This window comes from Vicugna pacos, chromosome X (genome assembly GCF_048564905.1).
Source record: "Vicugna pacos chromosome X, VicPac4, whole genome shotgun sequence".
NCBI lineage: Eukaryota > Metazoa > Chordata > Mammalia > Artiodactyla > Camelidae > Vicugna > Vicugna pacos.
The window spans coordinates 38,195,110-38,212,503 of record NC_133023.1 but is presented as its reverse complement, the minus strand read 5'-3'; the positions used below and the strand labels follow the sequence as shown (position 1 = coordinate 38,212,503).

Genomic DNA, 17,394 nt, shown 5'->3' with positions numbered 1-17,394 from the left:
TTGTATGATGTACTAAAGTTTGTTAATCCATTCACCCACTGAAGGACATTTGGGTTGTTTCCAGTTTGGGGAGGTATTATAAATAAAGCTTCGATTAATTTTATATACAGGTTTTTGTATGAACATAAATTTCATTCCTCTTGAATATATACCTAGGAGTGGGACTGCTTGCTCTTATGGGTAAATACATGTTAATTTTAAAAGGAACTGCCAAACTGTTTTCCAAAGTGATTGTACCAGTTTGCATTCCCACCAGCAGTGGGCAGAGTTCCAGGTAATCTGTATTCTCGCCTTCTCTTGGTATTGACAGCATTTTTTATTTAAGCCATTCTAACGGGTGGTAATCATGGTATTCATTTTCATTTTGCTAATGGCTCATGATGTTAAATGTTTTTTCATGTCATTATTTGTTATCTACATGATCTCTTTGGTGAAGTGTCTGTTGAAGTCTTTTGCCCATTTTTAAACTGAGTTCATTTTTTAGGCCCAATTATTTCATACCATTTGTTGAAAAGAATGTGCTTTCTCTATTGAATTGCTGCTGTACTTTTGTCAAAAGTCAACTGACCATATTTTGTCTGTAGGCCTATTTCTGGACTCTGTTCTATTTCATTGATCTGTATATCTATTCCTTCACCAACAGTACCTTGCATTGATTGCTTTATGCCTTATTACTTAATACAATAGCTTTATAAGTCTTAAATTGGGTAGTATGTGGTCTCCAGTTTTAGTCTTCTTTTTAAAATTTATTTTGACTCTTCTAGTTACTTTGACTTTCTTACTAATTTTAGATTTTCCTTGTCTATATTTACGAAAAAATTCTGCATGGATTTTAGCTGGAACTGCATTCAATCTGTACATCAGTTTGAGGGGAATTAACATCTTTGCTAGGTTTAGTCTTCGAATACATGAACATGGTATGTCTCTCCATTTATTGAGGGCTTCTTTGGTTTCTTTCATCCGTATTTTGTAGTTTTCAGCATATAGATCCTGAACATGTTTTATTAAATTTATATTTATTTTCTTTTATTTTCTCTTATTGTGAATGATATATTAAATTTTTTTCATTTCAACGTGCACATCCTGCCTCTTTTTGAGTTTCTTTGAACATTTTTTAGTATTCCATTTATCTATTGCATTTTACTTTTATCTCTTTGTATATTCTAGGGAATATAACATACACACTTAAGTGTTTACAACCTCTACCTAGAATCAGTATTTTAACCATTCAAGTGGAATATAGAAACCATACTAACACATAGGTCCCTTTATGTTATGGTTGTTTGTGTATTACACCTACATACCCTGAAAATCCCATTCGAACATGTTACAATTTTTGTTTTCAATCAGAGAGCCTATTTTAAAGAACTGGTGAAGAGAAGAACTTCTGTTAGTCATCCTTTTATAGCAGGCCTGCTGGCAATGGATTCTCTCAGTTTGCCTTCTTTGGAGAATGTCTTTATTTCACTGCTATTTTTGCGGGATACATTCTTTTGGGTTGGCCATTCTTAGAGCACTTTAAAAAGGTTGCGCCCTTCCTTATGACCTCCTTGGTTTCTGATGAGAAATCCATAGTCATTTGAATTGTCCTTATTCTAAATGTAATGGGCTATTTTTCTCTTTCTGATATAAATACGTTTTGTCTTTCTATTCAGTTTGAATATAATTTGTGTGGGCGTTGATTCTTTTGAGTTTGTCCTGTTTGGAGTTTTCCGAGGTTCTTGAATCTGCAGGTTTATTTCTTTTGCTAACTTTGGAATGTTTTTTGTTATGTGTTTACATTCTTTTTTCCGTATCACATCCTGTCTTGGGACTCCAAACACATGAATGTTAGATCTTTTGTTATTACCCTTCAGGTTCTTGTGGCTATGTTAATTTATTTCTCATTTTTTCCTCTCTGTTGTTCAAGTTGGATAATTTCTATTGATCTATCTTCAAATTTTCTGACTTTTCCAGCTTCATTTTGCTACTGAGACCATTTAATCACCTTTTAAATTTCAGTTATTGTATTTTTCAGTTATAACATTCCAGTTTGGTTCTTCTTTTATCTTTTACTCCTTTGCTGAGATTTTCCGTCTTTATATTCATTTCAAGATTGATTGTTTTAAATTGTTGGAGCATTTTTTATAATAGCTGCTTTGAAGTCTGTTTTAGATAAGTCCAACATCTGTGTCATGGTTCATCGCACGTTGGTGTCTATTTTGATTGCCTTTTCAATAGGCAATCAATCACTGAGATTTTCACGGTTTTTTGGGTGCTAAATAATTTTGGGCTGCAGTCTGGATGTTTTAAATATTATGTTGTAGGGCCTTGTATCTTATTTTAATCCTACGGAGGAATGTTCATATTTTTGTTTAAGCTTGTAGTCCACCTGATTGGGTTCAGATTATAAGTTCTGACCTGCCTTTTGTGGATCATGGCTCCAAAGTCAATTCAATTTTCAAAACTTTCGCAGTGCTATTTAGAGTTTCTCACATGTGTTTTAGCCGGTGGCTAGTCTAGGATCTGGGTGGTGATCGGTTTCTTACTTCAGTTACCACAGTCTTTGGTATGCTATTTAGGGTCAGATCCACATGCAGGTTGGGGTGAATCCAGGAGCTCATAAAACAGTATTATAGGGTTGTTTTCCCAAGCTCCTCCCTCTCCACAGTCTCCCTGGTACTTTGCAGTTCCTTGGAGTTCCCATTTTTGATTCTTTGGTAAGAAATCTGAGTCTTTATTTATTCCTCTCTGCTGTGCACTTCCTGCAACTTTGCCCATGTCTGGGGCCAAGTAGTAGGGAGGCAAGAGAGAGAAAAAAATATATAGAAGGTTACCCCCACTGCTTTGGGACTGTAGCTGCTCTAATCAGAGAGGAAAGATCCCCCTTCCCTCATCATTTGAGGCACTTGAGAGCACTGCTCCCTTCATTGCCACGGTTGACTCAGCTGTCATGGAGGGGTTGCCTATTGGCTAGGGTGCAAGAGAATGGAGAAAAGAAAAAATAATTTACTTTCCCATTTTCTCTGAACATTATGAGATCTATTTCCTGCTCTTCCTTGTGTGCTTTCTGTCCATGTCAATGTCCCCTGCTGGATTTCAGGCTGCCTTGAGCCCAGGCCAGTGGTTACTGGAGGGAAGAAAAAAAATGGTAAAATCACTGCCAGTTGTTTGCCTTCAAATTCTGATATTTTTTTCTTAACTTATCTGGTACACTGTATTTTTTAGAGTCCTCAGGTAGCACGCATTCTGTTCAGGTTTTATAGCTGCATTCAGTGGGCTCAGAGAACGGGTTGAGTGTGATTATTCTGTGTTAACTGGAATCAGAACCCTTGTACCGTATATGTTAGTTTTCATATATAGATATGTATAGATAATGGAGTGTTTTCTTTGGTGTATATTTATGAATAAGTGGGATTCATCTTTTCATACGCTACCTGAGGAAACCACATTATACTATAAATACTCTTCTGGTTATTTATTGCTGTGGAAGAAATCACCCTCAAGTTTAGTAGCTTAAAAATAACATAAGTCATTGTATTATTATGTCCTAGACTCAAGCAGTGATTGGGCTCAGTTAGGTGGTTCTTCCTTGTGTGGGGGGAGTCCACTCATATGTTTAACAGTAAAACGGTGGCTGGAAATGAAATAATCTGAAAGATTCAGATTCATTCCGTCATGTGTGTGGCATTTGGTCTGGGAACATTCAAAAAGCTGGGGTTTCTGTGGTATCTGTCTCTACTGCTCTGTGGTCTCTCCATGGTTTCTCCAGCATGGAAACTTAAAGGTGGATAGACTTCTTTTTTGATTTTTTCCAGATATGATTAACATATAACACTGTGTAAGTTTAACGAATACAATGTGTTGATTTGATACATTTCTATGTTGCAATATCATTACCACCATAGCCTTAGCTCATACCTCCATCATGTCACATAATTATCCTTTTTTTTTTGTGGTAAGAACCCTTAAGCTTTACTCTCTTAGCAACTTTCAAATGTATAGTACGGTATTATTACCTTTAATCACCATGCTGTATATTAGATCCCCAAAACTTGTTCATTTTATAACTGGAGGTTTGTACTCCTTGACCAATCTCTCTCCATCTTCCCCCGCCCCCTGCCACTGGTAACCACCATTCTGCTCTCTGTTTCTACGAATTTGGCTTTCTTTATTTAAAATTTTTATTTATTTTTCCTTTCTTTTTTTATTGAAGTATAGATGATTTACAATGTTGTGTTAGTTTCTGGTGTACAACATAGTGATTCAGTTTATATATATATATATATTTTTTTTTTCATTATAGGTTATTACAAGCTATTGAATATAGTTCCCTGTGCTATATAGTAGGACCTTGTTGTTTATCTGTTTTGTATAGAGTAGTTTGTATTTGCTAATCCCAAACTTCTAATTTATCTCTCCCCTGACCAAATTTGGCTTTTTAAGAGTCCACATATAAGCAAGATCATAAGTATTTGTTTTTCTTTGTCTGACTAATTTCACTTAGCATAATGCCCTCAAGGTCCATCCATGTTGTTGCAAATGGCAGGATTTCCTTCTTTCTCATGGCTGAATAATATTCCAATAATATTCCATCCCACACACACATACATACATATACCACATGCATGTACATATATACACACCCCCCCCACAACTTCTTTATCCATTCGTATGTTGACAGACAATTTAGGTTGTTTTCGTATCTTTGCTCTTGTGACTAATGCTACAAAGAACAGGGAAGTGCAGCTATCTCACCGAGATCCTGATTTCAATTCCTTTGGACATATGCCCAAGAATGGGATTGCTGGATCATATGGTAGTCTCATTTTCAGTTTTTTGAGGAACCGCCATACCGTTTTCCATGGTGGGTGCACCAATTTACATTCCCACCAACAATGCACAAGGTGCGGTGCCAATTGGTGCCTGCCGAGGCCCTGTGACTCCCATTCCTGGACTCTCAGGTGTCTGCAATCCCTCAAAAAACCCAAGTCCACTCTTTCCTAACAGTGTCTGCCTTAGCAGAATTAACAGCCCTGGGAAATGACTAGCCTCACCGTAGCTCAGGCAGACTTGTCTCAGCCCATATCTTCTCCTTATTGGAATCATAAATTCCATTACCTTGCTTGTGTCAGCCCATGTCTCTTACTGGAGTCATAAATCCACTATCCTCCGGTATAGCAAAGCCCCTTACCTCACTTACAGCCAATCAGAAATCTGTTCTCCTATCCCTTTGTGTTCACAGCGCCTTCCTCTATAAAAGACCCTGCACATTCACAATCGGTGGACACGCAAGCACCTCTTGCCTGCACGGCCTGCTGTTGCCTGTAGCAGCGAACCTACGAAACTTTCCTTTATTCTTAAACTTTTCCTTGACTTTGGTAAACTCTTTTTACCACCGCAGACACCAGTCCTTCTGTGTGTCCCCCAACACAAGGGTTCCCTTTTCTCTACATCCTCGCCAGCATTTGTTCTCTCTTGCCTTTTTGATAATAGCCACTCTGACAGCTGTGAGATGATATTTCATTATGGTCTAGATCTCTTACAAGGAAGTTCAGGGCTCCAAAGTGAGTGGAGAGCAAGAGCGTAGAGTGAGCCAGGCAGGAACCAGGTTGCCTTTTATGACCTAGCTTCACAAGTTGCCATATTCTATTCTCTGAGGCAGTCATAAGGGTCCACCGAAGTTCAAGGGAGAGGGATCATAGATGCCACCTCTTGATGGGGGACTGGCAAGGTTCTGGATGAACATGTGAGATTGGGAACATGGTTTTGGGCAACTTTGGAAAATACAACCTGCCCTAAATCCTAAAAAAATCTGTACTTTTACTTTTAAGGTAGCACCTGAGTTGTCCTCTGTGTGAGCTACAGAGAAAATCTCTTTCCTTGACTTCTGGGAATTCATGACGCTGTAATATTCAATACTATGCTCAATATGGACAATTTTCAGCAAGCATGGCTTTTAGTGAGTCTCCAGAAATTAGATCAAGTTGTCCCATTGCTTTTTGAAACTTTCTCTGTCACTAACCATGTTTTTAGTGTTTGCAATTTCATTGGGAACTTGCATGGAACTTCAAAGTGTATGGATTTTTGTAGTGGCTGGATGACAGCCTGCAGGAACAGGGAAAGATGCTAGCTAAAATCTAGATGAAGAGATTCTCTGGCTGCCAAGAAAGTACTAAGCAGGCTTGGCAGAGTGGTCTGCTAGACGGGAACCAGGAAGGCTACAGTGCTCCAAATATCTTTCTTTCCTAATGCCATCTCTACTCTATTATTACTCCTTTTAGTTAAGTGTTGCTTTCTCCAATGATTCCTCTTAAAATTGCAAACTCCTCTGGGAGAGAAAACACCAACAGTTGGTGCAAATTTCAAAGGATAAACACGTGTGATCACAGTGCTAGGCACTGGGAATTCAGTGATGAATAATTTGATCTCTTTTCTGCCTTGACCAGAGGAATGAGGTAGATTGAAAATTCTAGTTCCTGAGGATTTGTTCCAAAGAGGCTTTATCATCCAGAGTCCACTTTATAGTTTTTTTAATTTTCCCAGAGCTGGGCCTGGTCTTAAGAATCACCAAAAACTCCTTGGGCTCCCAGAAGATCAACATCAAAGGACCACCAGGGTAATCCCTCCCCCCACCCACCTGCTGCTCATCTGCCTGGAACAGCAGGTGTTCCAATTCCTTTTGGTTCAACCCGCTTCCCACTGAGTTAGTTACACAGTCCAGAATAAGAAAGTCAGTCTACTCGCCAAGTGGTGAAGGAGCTATTTTGACGCTCTTCCCTCATTTCAACCCTTTATCGGTCCCCGCTTTGGATCCGACTAAAGCAGATGGTTTGAATGAAGCCTGGCAGATCCTGGGAAGCCCGGGATGCTGCAAGGCACTCTGAGAGATGTGGGGAGCGAGATGTAGGGGGTCACGTGGCTTCGAGGCTCCTCGGCTCCTCCCGGAGCTCCCACTTGACTGGGCCCAGGGCGGCTACACACTGGCCGGAGATCAAACACTTGGCGTGGCCCCAGAAGCAGGACTGGAGACGGCGGCACAGCGCGCGAATCCAAGCGGATGCTCCTGCCAGGCACGGGCGCCCTCTTGCGTCTCGTTTAGGAAGCGCGGCGGCGAGTGCTCAGGAAGCGGCCCCAGGAGCCCAGACGGCCTGGCCAGGTACGCCGGGACGCGGCGAGGAGCGCGAGGAGGCGAGGGGCCGGCGGCCCCGCCCGCGGGCGGGAGGGCGACCGGAGACCGCTCCCGGGCGGCGGGGCGGACGCCCGGCGCGGCGGGGGGCCGGACAGGTGCGCGGGCGGGGGGCGGTGCTTGGGGATCCTGCGCACTGCGCGCGCCCCTCCCCCAGCGCGGCTCCCCGGCGCGGCCCCGGCCCACAGAGCGAGCGGGAGGAGGAGCTGCGGCGGCGGCGGCGGCGGCCACTCGGGCAGGTTGGCAGCGCCGCGGGAAGCCGCCGACGGCGCGGGCTGCTGGTCCCCACGCGCAGGAGGCGCGGGCGGCGCCGGGGCAATGGAGCCTGGTGACGCGGCGCGCCTCGGCCCGGGGCGGGCGGCCCGGGCGCTGCCACCGCGGCTGCTGCTGCTGCTGCCGCTGCTGCTGGGTCGGGGGCTGCGCGCGGCGGCCGCGGCCTCCTCCTCTGGGGCGGCGGCCGAGGACAGCAGCGCCATGGAGGAGCTCGCCACGGAGAAGGAGGCGGAGGAGAGCCACCGGCAGGACAGCGTGAGCTTGCTCACCTTCATCCTGCTGCTCACGCTCACCATCCTCACCATCTGGCTCTTTAAGCACCGCCGGGTGCGCTTCCTGCACGAGACCGGGCTGGCCATGATCTACGGTGAGCACCCCCCACCCGCGCCCACCTCCCCGACTCCCCTCGGGCGGCCGGGCCGTTGCACTCCCCCCGCCCCTCGCGCCGCCCGGTGCTCCCCCTTCACTCGCCGACGTGTTTCGTTTCTTTTCCGTTTCCCGCTGCGACGGTCTCGGTTCCCAAGGTCAACTGTCTGCATTTTCCGGCTCCCTATTACCATTAAAAAGGATCCCACCCCATTTCGACGTTTCTTCCAGGAGAATCCGGAAAAGGAAGGGCACCGAGGTGGTCCGGTTCTGTCCAGCCGGTTCCGTCTCGGCTTCGCCCCTACACCGTGCGCCCCCGCCTCGCTCAGCTCTGCGGGGTGTGTGCGCGGTGACGGGATGAGTGACTTCCCGGGGACCGCGCCACCCCCGGAGGCAGGCCACCGGGAGGGTCGGGGCGAGTGCTGAGCGTTCCTCAGCTTGGGTATGGGTTGACGGGGCCTGATGGATGCCACCACGTCCATGATCTACCTGGGTGGGCGCCCACTTCTGAGATCGACGTTCTGGGGTCTCTGGTTAATCAAGGCAGAGCATGAAGCCCTGTGAAAAGCGAGCGTGGTCCAGCACCCAGAGTGGTGCACCGCCTTGGCGGGCCTAGTCGGGGAGATGGGCACGCCTCCCACCCTTATGTCCAGGTGGGAAGTTGTACCCAGTTACCTGCCTTCTCTAAGCGAAGAGCTTTTCTATTCCTCAGATTGTAATGAGGACGGGAAGATACATTTAAGGGTGTATGGAGAGGAAAAGTACTGGTTTTGATTCCGGAGTCAACCTTCTTTTGTTGTGAAAGGTGGGCTAATGCCACCATCCTTTTCTGGAGTTCATGGCACACGGTGTATTACATGCGTAGTGGGCAGCACACATCTTCCCTTACTACGTGGATGTCAGTTGGCCAGGATCCGAATCATCTCTGTTCCCCTGCCACCCCCAACTCCGCCCCCACCGCACCCACCATGACCTATCTCCAAACTGGAACCAAGTATTCTCTTTTTGAATTAATTCAGTGGATTTAAGGCCCGGGTTGGCATCCTCATGTGAAATAAATGAGCCCACTTCATGACTGTTCCCAGTAGGGAACATTTTACTTCATGACTTAAACAGGAGGGATTTCTCCTGTTTCTTTTTTTTTTTTTCCATTCAGGGTTCCCTGATAGAGAATGGAAAGCAGACACCTGAATCTTTAATGTGACAGTTACCCCTGGCCCTGGGCCCTGCTTCTCATGGTTCTTGATTAGTTGTTGACAGCCCGGGCTCGTGGCCACCAAGGTTATGAAATGCTTGCCGGGGAGCCCTCTTGTTTTAAAGGAGTAGTGGCCTAAACAGATCTTGAATTGAAACAGGACCAGGTCTAAAACCTAGTTTGGTTATTGCAGATTACAAGTGTGAATATGAACTTTAGCCTCCATACTTGGCTATTCTTGAGCTTTGTGGTTTGTGTCAGTCGGTGACAAATGACTGATGCCAGGGCTGCAGGTAAGCTAGGTTTCCTGAGCAGATAGCAGAGTGGGGAGTTGAAAGATGTTGTCATTTCAGGCGATTGACTCTGAGCCCTAATGCAAATGAACGTTGCCTTTATATCTATGTAGATAGCCACGAAAATATTTTTACTGTATAGCTGTTAGATCCAGTTCATTAAAGTACAGTGTGAAATACTTTTAGAGGTAGATTTGACAGGCTCATAAATGCGTGCTTAAGCGCATGGAAAATGGGATTTAAAAATGTATTTTCTGAGGAGTACTCCATGTTCTTAGGAGCTCAGTCACCTTTATCTTACGGCTTGAGAACAACAGTGGAATTTTCCTTGGCTGATGTGTGCTTTTAAAACTCATCTCAATCTTTTAGTCATTGGGATTGTGCTACCAGTGTACTGTTTCATTTTGTGTTACGAAAATCTGGTCTAATTGATGATAATGTTCCGAAAAGGCAACATCCGTGCATAGCATTCCCCGTAATTTTGTTCTGTGACTTTGACATGCATTAAGAAATTTTTTGTCAATATGTGATGTCCTGGGTTCTCCCAAATATTAATATTTTGATGCAGATTGCCTGTAATTGTGAGAAAATATTTCTCTGTCTCTCAGGGATATTTGGTCTTCTGTTTCAAGTCCCCTCCCCCGGTCTGAATTCTAATGTCATTTGATTAGCTAACTATCCATTATATACTTAAGACTATTGGGTTAGGGATTCTGATAAAAAAATTCAGTATGAAAATCTTTTAACACTTAAGTGAATGCAGTACAGATTTCAGGACTTCTCTTTCTTGACAGTAAGAAATCAGATTTCATTTCTTGATATCAGTAGAGGAAGTGAGTAACTGTCCTGTTGCCTCTGAGTAATAAAGGACAGAAAGACCTAAGGAAACATTTAAGTCTCTGCTGTGTGCCCAACTTCATTTATGGAGGTAACCAATTTAACTTTTAAATGTCGGTACGTTTTTATGAGTGAAAGAGTTCAACTGCAAATTTCAAAACTCTTTACTTTGAAATAAAAAAAATCTAATTCCTACCACTTTAAAAGTATTTAAGTGGTGCTTTGAAAGGGAAGGCTTTAATATTTAAAATAAATGGATATATATATATATAACACAATTTATTAATATATAATAACATTAAAAGAAATTGTGACAACGTATGTATTTGCTGGTATAGTCATAAAATATCTCCGGAAGGATGTACAATAGACTAGTAACATTGATTTCCTTGTGGAGGAGGAACGAGGTGGGTGGGACGTAGGGATGGGAAGGAGACATCACTGTATATAACCTTCTGTGCTTTTCGATTTTTGAACTTTGGAAGTGGAATCACCTAAGAGCACATCCCTGCTTCCATTCTTTAGCATTTGTGACGGCATTTTAAGATGCTCCTTAAATCATCCAGTTTGGTACCCACTTCTCCCTAGTTAAATCACATTATCAATTTTCTGTGACCTTTTGCTTGTTAACTGTACCCACGGAACTTCTGGAGCCCTGTGCCTGGAATGGAGACAAAACAGGGAAAGGGGAAGAGATTTCCCCTCCCTTTCCTCCCTCCTTTTTTCTCATTATCCCCAAAGAATAGTTGATGAGTGGTGTGCAGAAATGGATCCCAAGGGACTCAAGGACAATAAGAGACGCACTGTGAATGCTTAGCATTTAAATCGAAAGGAATTCCCCCACCTACCCAGGGACCGTAAGAAGCATGCCTTCCTGACCACTGACCCAGGAGTTATTAGGGAAGTTGCCCTTAGACTAGACTCTCCAGGGATGTTGAAAGCAGCCCCCAGACCCTGCGATGGGATCTGCAGGGCAGCTGGTAAGGCACTCGCCTGGCACCAGTCTGACCTGTTTTGTCAGGGCAGGGAGCTCCCAGCTGTCCAGCTCGGTAGGTGATTAAGTGCCATCCTAAACTTACTGAGCCCCGCGTGTCTGTGCAGCAGAAATAGCAAGTGTTGGAGGCAGGGAAAGGTGGTATAAACAGACTGTGTCCGTTAACTGTGGTTCTCTCTCATGTGTACAGTAGTTCCACTTCCCCCATAATGTTTTTGTGACAACTGATACGGGTCCAAAATATCTGACTTTGCCACGCTAGCCTACCACCTGCTTCTTGCGTCCCCCTCCTCCATGCCTGTCAAATTTTCAAGTACACGTTGGCCAGCCCCTCTAGGTTCTGTGGACCGTGGGCTCACTGTTGCTGTGTTGGAGCTGGATTGCTAAGCACAGGCTGAGAGTCGGTTCATGGGCAAAGTCTGAAAGGGGAAAATAACGACTTTTTGTAGTAGCATGAAATTAACATTTGAGCCTGTGGGCAAACATTTCAGAACCACCCTCTTCCTGGTTAAGCAGGAACCTTTTTTTTTTTTTTAAGAGCCCTTCACTTTGGCCTTAGTTTGGGGAAGCACTGGTTAGTCTTGGTTTGGTACCAGATCCCCTGGGTTCAAATGCTGGCCCTGTTGCTTATAACACTGGGAAAGCTCTCTGAGCCTCAGTTTCGTCTTTTCAAAAATGGAGACAGTGTCACTCACCTTACAGAATTTTTGTATTACTGAGATATTGTAAAGGTCAAGTGCAGTGTCTGGTACTTACACACTTGGTAAATAGTAGGTTTCATTCTCACTTTAGGCTTGTGATTCTTTAGCCAGCATTGCTACTTGAGGTTCGTTCAGTAGAGAACTGCTGTCATTTAAAAATGCATTAGGGTACAGTTAGTGGAGGTGATGAGAATTGTAATTTTTTTGTGGGGATATTTGCTAATACCTAGAAAAAATTTACAATGTAGCTGTTTCACTCTTTTATCCAGCAGTCTCCATTCTTGGATTTATCTTCCAGAAATACTTGCACAAGCATGTTACATTATATAGATGGCAATATTTGCTGCAGCAATAACAAGTTGCAATGCTCATTAAGAAGGAACTGGTTAAATTACAGCACATCCCCACTAAGGAATACTAGGCAACTGGTAAAAAGATGTGTTTTGAGATGTCCTTTTAAGACAGCTGTCCACACATAGTGTTGTGGAAAAGAACAAGGCACAGAGCAGCACATATGGTATTATCTCATTTATTAAAAAATTATGGGATGTGTGTATATAAACATGATGTATATATGTTTATGTATGACATGTGTGCTTCTCTGGAAGGATGTACAAACTTAGCAGTAGTTATCCTTTGACGGGGGAACCAGGTGTTGGAAGAGAGGGAGGGACAGTGTTACTTTTCCCTTTATACTCTTCTGAGGTTGTTGGGGAACATGGTAGTTGCATGGTTCTGAATATCACCCCACAGAATACTTACCTATCACAAAGGAAAGAAGGTACCTTTACAGTGGCGAGGTCTGGCAGTCACCATCTTATAACCATGTCATCAATTTTTTTTGTATATATATATTTTTTTATTGAAGTATAGTCAGTTTACAATGTTGTGTCAATTTCTGGTGTACAGCATAATGCTTCAGTCATCCATGAACGTACATATATTTGTTTTCATATTCTTTTTCACCATAAGTTACTACAAGATATTGAATATAGTTCCCTGTGCTATATAGTAGAAACTTGTTCACATCATCAAATTTATCCTTGCTGCTTATGGAACTATCTGGTATTATGTGCATCCTGATGTGTTGCAAGAGGAAGCATACAGCTTTACCTATGGAGTATTCGTCCTCTAAATGTTTCATCTGAATCGAATTGTGATTTTAGGCACATTTTGCAGTTTATGGGAAATACAGGGGATGGAGAAGTAAGTTATAAAATGCCAGGTGAAAACAGACATACCAAAATATGGGTCAATCTATGAGACAACTGTCCTGGTTTCTTCAAAAAGTCAGTGCCAAGGGAGACAAAAAGTCAGCATAAGTGACTGGATTGTGCCCTCTCAAAATTCATATGTTGAAATCCCAATTCCTGATGTGATGACCTGTGGAGGTGGGGCATTTGGGAGGAAATTAGGTTTAGATGGGGTCATGAGATGGGGTCTCCACGATGGAGTGCCCTCAGTGCCCTCCTAAGAAGCGGAAGAGACTGGAACTCCCTTTCTCTCCTACCATGTGAGGACACAGAAGAAGGCAGCCATCTACAAGCCAGGAAGAGGGTCCTAACCAGACCCTGAATCTGCTAGCACCTTGGTCTTGCACTTCCCAGCCTCCAGAACTGTGAGAAATAAATGCTGTTGGGAGAGGGAGGGTATAGCTTAGTGGTAGAGTGTGTATTTAGCATGCACGAGGTCCTGGGTTCAATCCCCAATACCTCCATGAAAAATAAATAAACTTAAGCACCCCCTCCCCAAAAGAAAGAAATGCTGCTTAAACCACCCAGCTATGATATTTTTGTTTTAGCATCCTGAGCAGACTAAAACAGTGTTTGCAGTTAATGGAGCCCAAAGAGACATAACCAAAGGCAGCACAGGGTACTTGATTGGCCCCTGGCTTATAAAAATGAGCTCTAAAATTGTTTGGGGGACAACCGGCGATATTTGAACGTGAACTTGGTGTTAGATGCTATTAGGAAATTACTCTTATTTTTCTTAGGTGTGATAATGGAGGTTATTCACATAGGAGGATGTGCTTATTTGGAGATACAGGCTGAGGTGTTTAGGAGTAAAGTGTATGAGTCCTAATGTATGCAGCGTTCAAACAGTCCAGTTAAAAAAGCACACCCCCCCCCACATATGTAGAGAAAAAAAATACGGCAAAATACTAGCAATTGTTAAATCTAGGTGGTGGTTGAGAGGGTGTGCTTTATATTCTTCCAGCTTTTTGTACGTCATGAAATTTTCATTAAAATGGAACATTGGGGAAGATGTTCACCTTCCTGTTAACTTGTGAGCTGGCTAACCTGTTAACCTGCCTGCCTCAAATGTCGTCCAGGTGAGGCTGCATACAGCCTGGCCATCCGTTACTCTCATTAAACTCTTTCTGACGCTGTGTAGCACTGACATTCATTGACACGAGATGTTGTTAGGCTGACATGATTTGAGAATCAGTAAGTTCTTTTTCATTTCGAGTTTTTGGTTTGACTTTCAGGTTCCCATATCTTTTGAAGAATGGCCTCTGTTCCACTTAGAAGAGAATATATGTTAGGAGATCTTTTGGTTAAAGCATGCTACCTCTGTTTTGATCAATGTGGATGTTGGCATTAGGGTGATGCTAGCTGTTGTAACAGACCAACCCTACATTTCAGCGGCGTAACATAAGAAAAGTTCATTTTTTCTACTTGTGTAATGGGCCCATGCCAAGGGTCTTGCAGGTAGCTCTCCATGTGGTGATTAAGGGACCAGGTGCCTTCCATCCTCTGGCTTCCCCATCCCTTGGGGGACCTTGGAATTCTCTCCTTGCAGCCAATGAATGAGGGAAGAGAAAGAGAATCATAAGAGGATGCTTCACGTGCTACACCTGGAAGTGTTGCCCTTTGTTTTGCTGCTTCTGTTGGACAGAATTTGGTCATGAGGCCACATCTACCTGGAAGGGAGGCAGGGAAATGTAGGCTAGCTGGAATAAGAGGACTAGGTTTGAAAAGCAGCTGGCCAGTCTCTGATGAATTCTTTGATGACTACTTTGTCATACATAATCCAGAAAAGAGTCATAGTAGGATTTGCATGAATTTTGGGGTGCTGTTCTTGGTTGTTGATAAACTAGATTTTGTTTTAATTTTAAGTAATCTGATTTGAAAAAAAGGCATTCGTCTTGAGTTTATGAAGTTGTTTCAATAGATCTGTCAACATTATCTGGGAGCTGGTTACAGCTAGCAGGTCTGGCTCCAGACTGACTTAGAATGTCTCAGTGAGGCCCAGAAATCTGCGACTTGATACATTATCGGGTTTTTTTTTTTCTTTTAAATGCTGCAGTTTGAAACTCACTGCTATAGAATATTTCAGTTTTCACCCTTTAAATACATTCACTGTGTTGCTTGTAATTAAGTAATTGCAGGAAAAAAAATAGCAACCGTATTTTGAGCAGCTGCGGTAGTAGCCAGGCACTGTGGTGAGTATTTTGCAGTCTTTAAGCCATCTAACCTTCACATCAAATATACGAAGACTTCATACAAACGTATGAAGAATTATTGGCCCCATCTTGCCAGATGAAGAAATTGAAAGTTAGGTCTACTACCTCATTTGCTTAGGGTTCCCCTCATTGAGGTTGGTAAGTGGGGGTCTATTAAAGGCTGAGAGCAGTAGGTGGGGATGTGTTTGGCCTGGATAGAGCAGAACCTGAATCCTGCCCTGATTACTGGGTCCCAGGAGGTCTCTGAGGGGAATCTATGCCCAGAGTATAAAACAAAGCAAAGTGACTCTTTATCATCAGCTGCAGCTCTGGCTCCAAACTCCAGTGTACCACTGCACGGGGGGGAAGCTGGCCAGTTTGGAAAAATCAATTTTCCTGTCCTAGATCAGCCTGGAGCCCATGATTCCAGTGGAGCTAAAATAACCTGCTCATTTGTACCCCGAAGGCCACATTCCAGATGTTACTCCACTGGTGTGTGTTATGCACTGAATCTTTGTGTCCTCTCAAGCCATCTGTTGAAATCCTCGCCTCGAGGATGATGATGGTATTGGGGGGGAGTGTGGCCTTTGGGAGGTAATTAAGTTATGAAGATGAAGCCCACCTGAACGGGATTCATACCCTTATAAGAGACCCCAGAGAGCTCTCCACCAGGTGAGGATACAATGGGAAGTCAGCAGTGTGCAGCGCAGAAGAGGATTCACACCAGACCCTGACCATGCTGGTGCCCTGATCTTGGTCTCCCAGCCCCTAGAACTGGGAGAAAAAAAAATTTCTCTGGTTCATATGCCACCCAGTCTCTGGTACTTTGTTATGGCAGCCCGAACTGACGAAGACCATGTGACTGAAGGCTCCCAGAGTTACCAGGGAAAAATCAGCAAGCGATGTTCAGAGTAGATGAGTAAGGTCTTCTCAGGTGGGAGCAGCTGCTTCAAAGTTTTCTCATCTCTAGACATCACTATTACGGAGTGGGGGAGGCCGGTAGCGCCGGGTCGGTCAAGCTCTTAGATCTTTCTGCTCTTACTGTGCTGGTTGTCACAAGCATATCATAGTCTCCCGGAGAGATTTTCCAAAATACATTAGAAAGTAAGGCCAGCGCAGGCAGGAGTGTCTGTCTTTTGTTCGCTGCTGTCTCTCTGCCCCTAGAACAGTGCCTAACACATAGTAGGTGCTATGAAAATATTTGTTTAATGGATTCTACTTTGTCTAACAAAAAATAAGACGCCGTAACACTGTGCTTCCCTGAGATTCACACCGAGAGTGACGTTTCTGAGAAGGAAACCTTTGTGTGCGAAGACATCTGCTTGAATCACAGCGAACTGTTTAAAGAAGGATGAAAGGATAGGCGAGTCTATGTTTGCAGAAGATTATATATTTAGCTGATAAGCCACATGGTGGTGTTATTTTTTCCTTTTTTATTGTGACCCAATATACGTAGCATAAAATTTGTCACTTTAATTATTTTAACTGTGTAATTCACCAGCATTAATAACATTCATAAAACGGTGTGACCGTCGCCACGGTTTCCCCAAATTTTCATCACCCCATACAGAAACCTTGTACCCATTAAGCAAATATGCCCCGTTCCTCCCTCTCCCTAGCCCCTGATTGCCTCTCATCTACTTTCTGTCTTTACAAATTTGCCCATTCTAGATATTTCATAAGTGTATTCATACAATATTTGATCTGAGTGATTTCACTTAGAATAATATTTTCAGGGTTCACGCATGTCGTAGCATGTATATGAACTGCATTCCTTTCTGTGGCTGGATAACATTCCATTGTGTGTGTAACACTACATTTTGTTTATCCGTCTATCAGTTCGCAGACCCGTTTTCACCTTTTGGCGATCGGTGGTACAATGCTGATATGGACATTTGCATACAAGTATCTGTTTGAGTCCCTGTTTTCAATTCTTTTGAGGATCTACCTAGAAGTGGAATTGCTGGGTCATAGGGTAATTCTATGTTTGACTTGTTGAGTACCCACCAAACTGTTCTCCAAAGTGGCTGCAATATTTTACATTCCCCCTATGATGCGCAAGGGTTCCAGTATCTTCACATCCTCTCCAATGCTTGTTAGTTTCTGTTTTTCCAAAAATAAT

The 17,394-nt window shown here is 43.4% G+C and overlaps 1 protein-coding gene across 2 annotated transcripts in view; it reads left to right on the top strand.

Moving 5' to 3' along the window:
- Window positions 1–7,227: 7,227 nt before the first annotated feature.
- Window positions 7,228–17,394, top strand: part of SLC9A7 (solute carrier family 9 member A7) — a 119,189-nt gene continuing 109,022 nt past the window's right edge. The window contains exon 1 of one of the 2 annotated variants that reach the window (XM_015247235.3): window positions 7,228–7,808. In XM_015247235.3, coding sequence (XP_015102721.2) covers window positions 7,487–7,808 — 322 coding nt within the window. In that variant the 5' untranslated portion in view covers window positions 7,228–7,486. The remainder of the gene's footprint in view (window positions 7,809–17,394) is intronic. The other variant, XM_015247234.3, reaches the window with a different exon arrangement.